We start from the raw sequence: 6,000 nt of genomic DNA, 5'->3' as shown, positions 1-6,000 counted from the left end.
CCCAAACTAAATGAGTCCCATTTGCCTGCATTTGGCACATATCCCTCAAAACCTTTCTTATCCATGTACCTATCCAAATACCTTTCAAATGTTCTAACTACCACTTCGCTGGGGCAGTTCATTCCACACACACACCGCCTCTGTATGAAGAAGTTACCCCTCAAGTTCCTTTTAAATATTTCTCCTCTCATCTTCAATCTATCCCCTCTAGATTTGAACTCCCCCCGCTCTAGGGGGGAAAAAAACCACCTGCTATTCACTGTTTCCATGCCCCTCATGATCTTATATGCCTCTATAAGGTCAGCCCTCAGCCTCCGACGCTCCAGGGGGAAAAACGTCCTAGATTATCCACAATAAAATTGTTAATAAAATCAAAGCAAAATACTGGCGGACATTGTAGATCTGAAGTAGGAACCAGAAGTACTGAGGCAGCATCTATGGAAAGAGAAACGACCATAAAACATAAGACATAGGAGCAGAAATTAGGCCATTCAGCCCATTGTGTCTGCTCCGCCATTCAATCAAGGCAGATAAGTTTCACAACCCCACTCTCCCACCTTCTCCCATGCCCCTTGACAATCAAGAACCTAATAAGACCATAGGAAAACTAGATGAAAGGTTTGAAATGTTGACACAGTCCCTCTCTCCAGTTGCTGAGGGTTCGCAGTGTCTTTATTACAGTGGGAACAATGTGTTTCCATTGTGTTAAGTGGGTGTCACCTATTAAGAGAGCATTCACACTGAGCTCTTACACTCTATCTCTACGCTTTCACAGGTACCAGCCCTTCTGGTGGTGGTCAACTTGACATGAGAGGTGGAACTGCTTTTCGCCACTGTGCCACACAAACGCTCTTGGAAGGTCTTTGTGAAGAACAGGAGAACGAGAGGGTTGACACAGCTGTGAGCATAGCTCAGACAGATGCTAACGTGATAGATGTAAAGAAAGAGCAAGGTGGGGGTCATGGAGGTTAGGTTGAGCACCTGCATCACGTGAAAAGGCAACCAACAAACCAGAAAGACACCAATCACCATGAGAACAGTCTTGGTCGCTCTCTTTGCCTGCACGGATTGCTTCCTGCCAACTCTTCGGAGTGATTTAAAGACGTGGAAGAGAGTCATTGAGTAGAAAGTGCTTATAATAATCAGAGGAATGATAAATCCCAGTATGGACTGGTAGAGTGTATACCAGTACATGTCCTTTACTCCAGAGGGCAGGTCCAGGGCACATATTTCCGAGCCTCCTGCCTGGATCGTCCTGGAATACAGCATGACTGGGATTGTCAGTAACAGGCTGCCAAGCCAAACAAGGACATTTACAAGCACTGTCCGACAGATGGTCCGTTTCTCCGTGGTAGGGTGCACAATTGCAATATACCTGTTGAAGAACAAAAGAATTCATTCATTACGGTTGGAATACAGTGTTAATTTACTACATTATTTGGATCATGACCAGAGAGATATCATGAGCCTTGCTCTATTTCTGAGCCCTCTGTCCCTCCCCTGTTCATTTGTAACCCTCCCGCTCACCTCTTGCCGTGCCCTGAATTGGGAAGCACGGGCAAAGTGGAATCAAACTGTTTTGTCGAGGTCTTCTACAATTTCTTGACCTTTGTAATCAAAGTCTTGATGTCCAAAACACGCAGGGTTCAGAATGACCACAAGCCAACCTTCCATCCACTGGCTCCATCTACACTTCCCACTGCCTCGGGAAGGCAGCCAACATCATCAAAGACCCTTCCCACCCCGGTTATAATCTCTCCCACCCACTTCCGCCAGCCAGAAGATACAGAAGCTTAAACACACGCACCAACAGATTCAAGAACAGCTTCTTCCCAGCTGTTATTAGATTTCTTAACGGACCTCTCAAAATCTAATGGTGATCTCGCTCTTTGTGCACTTTCTCTGCAGGCATAACATTGTATCCCTTGCTCTGATCTATTACCCTAATGCACTTTGCATGGTATAATCTGCCTGTACTACATGCAAAACAAAACTTTTCACTGTATCAAGGTACATGTGACAAAAATAAATCAAATCAAACAACCATGGCTGTGTCAGGAAACTGTACACAAACTGATCATTCATATTATGAAACTGGCTCTGTTTCATGGCAAAAAAACCCGAAAGAACTGAGGATGTTGTAAGTCAGGGACAAGAACAGAAGTTGCTGGAAAAGCTCAGCAGGTCAGACAGCGCCTGGGGAGGAAAAGAGTCGACGTTTCGGGTTGCAGGGTGACCCGAAAGGGGTTTATAAAATCATGAGGGGTATAGTTACGGTGAATGACACAGTACTTTGCCTTGGGTGGGGGAGTTCAAAACCAGGGGCCATATTTTTAAGGTGAGAGGAGAAGGATTTAAAAAGAGCATGAGGGGCACCTTTTTTCCACAGAGAGTGGTTCATGTGTGGAATAAACTGCCAGAGAAAGTGGGGGGAGTAAGTACAGTTACATCATTTAAAAGACGTTTGATGGACACATGAATAGGAAAGATTTGGAGATGCCGATGTCGTACTGGGGTGGACATAGTTAAAAATCACACAACACCAGGTTATAGTCCACCAGGTTTTTTTGGATTTGCAAGCTTTTGGAGGGCTGCTTCTTCATCAGGTTGCTATCTGACAAATGACCAGTATTCCGAAAGCTTGTACTTCCAAATAAACCTGTTGGACCATAACCTGATGTTGTGTGATTTTTAACTATGAATAGGATATGGACCAGGAGAAGGCAGTGGGACTAATTCAGTTTGGGAACACGGTCAGTGTGGGCTAGTTGGACTGAAGGGTCTGTTTCCATGCTGTAGGACTCGATGAAAACACTCATCAACTAGACACCACAGTATTTAAACAAGACGAAAGTCACAAGTTAGGAACAAATACGTTTTTAAAACAACTCACACAATTTTCACAGAATCACACTCCAGAAGAAGTTAAAAATCACACAATACCAGGTTTTTAACTCTGAGTTTTAACTTTGTCCATTCCAGTCCAACACCGGCTTCTCCACATCATTGCTAACATCGAATCCAGAAGGAGGCCATTCGGCCTTTTGTGATTTTATTGGTTTTTTTTCAAAAGTGAATCATTACCTTGTGCCAAACACCTGCTTTGTCCCTATCTCCTTGGGCATCATTCCACCAAAATAAATGCCTAATTCTCTATTAAATGCTTCAATCAAACTTGCATCCATCACTTTCTAGGCAATGCATTGCGGACCCCAACTACTCGCTTTGTCAAAAAGGCTTTTGTCACATCTCAGTGATTCCTTTTGCAAATCCTTTTAAATTTACACTCTCCCATTCTTTTTCCATCTCCAAATGAAATTAGTTTGTCCCTATCCACTCTATCCCATTCACTGATGTGGAGGTGCTGGTGTGTTGGACTGTGGTGGACAAAGTTAAAAATCACACAACACCAGGTTATAGTCCAACAGGGTCATTTGGAAGTACTAGCTTTTGGAGCGCTGCTCCTTCATCAGCTAACTGGTCAAGTAGGATCATAGCACACAGAATTTATCACAAAAGACCACAGTGTCATACACTGATGCGATATATTGAACAAACCTAGATCGCTGTTAAACCTTTCACCTTTTAGAATGGGTTGCAGGTTTCAATTCATTAATATGTAAATCCCAGAACTTCTTTCAAGTCATATTCCCGAGATAACTTAAGGTTTTATAAAAATAAAAGGTGACACCTCAGCTCAGACAATGCATTAAAGGTGTAAGGTTACAGTCTGCCTGTATTCCAATCTTGAGTCAGACTAGTTCTATTTCCAAAGTAGGAATGTATAAAATGTCACATGGATTATAAAAAAAATTGACTGCCCTGCATATTGCATGCTTTTTGAACAAAATAAAATATATTTGCAAATGGAAATTCATCCCATAGATTACATGTGTGTATGTGAATGTGAGGAAGAGAGAGAGAGAGAGTGTGTGTGTGTGGTGTCTCAGTGTGTGTGTGTGGGGTCGATAGAGTATATGCCTGTGAGAGGTTGTTAGTATTTTGTTCAAACAGCACACAATCTGTAGGCAGTCAATAATGTCTATTATTTCCAGAGCCCAGTACAACATGAACTTCAAAGGTGATTAGGCAGTGAAGTGGCAGTACCTGCCCTGATTCTGATCAAACACATTGTGTTGTACAACGAGCACTTTTTCATCTGCACTTTGGAGCAGGGTTTTGAAAATAAATCAAATCGCACAAACAAGCTGCTTGGTTTTGGCTTCTTGAAAAATAGCAGCTAATCCTTCTCTCACTGGCTGCTGTTCTACAGCCAGTAATATCAGGCTGTGTCTCTGTGAGACACATTGGAGACAGGGAAAGGATGGAACATATCGGAAAGGAAATGGAGAGAAGCACAGCACGTGTTACTCTGCACCGATAATTATCCTGCGTTGTTCCGGTATAAACAAAAGCAGTACGCTGGTTCCCAACTCCAGATAGCACCTTGCCGATTGTCTCCATGGGAAAAGCATCAGCTGTACTTGAGTGAAATAAAGGCTGCTACCTCAGTCAGTATTCGAGATATTTTCTACTCAACGCATGCAGCAAGGCAGTTACACACCTTTGGAACAGGTGGGACTGGAACTTGGGAGTTGGTAAGATTTTAGAATCCATTATGAGAGATGATGTGGTGAAATACTTGGTAAAATGGGACTGAGTCAGCAATCTTCATCAAGGGGAGGTCATGCCTGTCAAATCCGTTAGACTTCTTTGAGGACATAACAAACAAGTTAGACAAAGGGGAGCCAATGGACGTGATCTATTTGGATTTTCAGAAGGCCTTTGACAAGGCGCTGCGTTCCAGAGAAGATTTACAAAAATGATCCTGGGGATGAAGGGCTTGTTGTTTGAGGCCTTTGGGTCTGTACTCGATGGAGTTTACAAGGATGGGGAGGAAGATCAGCTCTATAGAACACTGAGAGGCCTGGGTAGAGTGGAGGGCTGTGGAGGCCAAGTCATTGAGTGTTTAAGACCGAGATAGATTCCTAATTAGTGAAGGGAATGAAGGATTCTGGGGAGAAGGCAGGAGATTGGAGCTCAGAAATATATCAGCCATGATTAAATGGCAGAGCAGGTTGATGGGCCAAATGGCCTTAATCTGCTGCTATATCTTATATGTTTATGGAAATAACCTGAACTGAAGCCACAGATTACACTCCACGGGATTGTGATAAAGGATAAAGGATCTCACCTCCGCCTTCTCGCCCTGTTTTCTAACTTGGTGACAGTCTGGTATTAAGCCTGGACAAAGTGAGGACCGCAGATGCTGGAGATCAGAGTCACGAGAGTGGTGCTGGGAAAGCACAGCAGGTCAGGCAGCATCCGAGAAGCAGGAGAATCGACGTTTTGGCCAAGAGCCCTTCATCATGCCTCACAGCGCCAGGGGCCCAGGTTCGATTCCAGCTTCGAGTGACTGTCTGTGTGGAGTTTGCACATTCTCTCCGTGTCTGTGTGGGTTTCCTCCGGGTGCTCCGGTTTCCTCCCACAGTCCAAAGGTGTACAGTTTAGGGTGAATTGACCATGCTAAATTCCGAACGAAGGGTTCTTGCCCGTAACATCGATTTTCCTGCTCCTCGGATGCTGCCTGACCTGCTGTGCTTTTCCAGCACCACTCTAATCTTGATTCTGATCTCCAGCCCTCACTTTCGCCATGCTAAATTGCCCATTGTGTTCAGTGCATTCGTCAGAGGGAAATGAGTCTGTGTGGGTTCTTCGGAGGGTCGGTGTGGACTTGTTGGGCTGAAGGGCCTGTTTCCACACTGTAGGGATTCTAATCTAATTAAGCCAGTCTGGTCACCTCCTTGCCATCCCACGTCATCCTGAAATGAGTTTCCAACCTTATTTTCAGGTCATCAGTAAGCTGCCTGTTTCAATCTGTGTTAAATCGTTCCGACTTAGCTTTCCACTGCTTATTTTGCTGCTGAAACCCACAACCATTCTTTCATTAACTCATTGTATTCCATACAGATCTCTCACATTCTGTCCTCCTGAAGACAT

The 6,000-nt window shown here is 44.1% G+C and overlaps 1 protein-coding gene across 1 annotated transcript in view; it reads right to left on the bottom strand.

Moving 5' to 3' along the window:
* Nucleotides 1-735: 735 nt before the first annotated feature.
* mchr2b (melanin concentrating hormone receptor 2b) overlaps nucleotides 736-6,000 on the bottom strand; it is a 48,971-nt gene continuing 43,706 nt past the window's right edge. Inside the window, exon 2 of the mRNA XM_060837469.1 lies at nucleotides 736-1,375. Within this exon, the coding sequence (XP_060693452.1) occupies nucleotides 736-1,375 (640 nt within the window). The remainder of the gene's footprint in view (nucleotides 1,376-6,000) is intronic.

This window comes from Hemiscyllium ocellatum, chromosome 16 (genome assembly GCF_020745735.1).
Source record: "Hemiscyllium ocellatum isolate sHemOce1 chromosome 16, sHemOce1.pat.X.cur, whole genome shotgun sequence".
Lineage (NCBI taxonomy): Eukaryota > Metazoa > Chordata > Chondrichthyes > Orectolobiformes > Hemiscylliidae > Hemiscyllium > Hemiscyllium ocellatum.
Note: the sequence above shows the minus strand (reverse complement) of the source record. Positions and strands in the feature narration are given on the sequence as shown.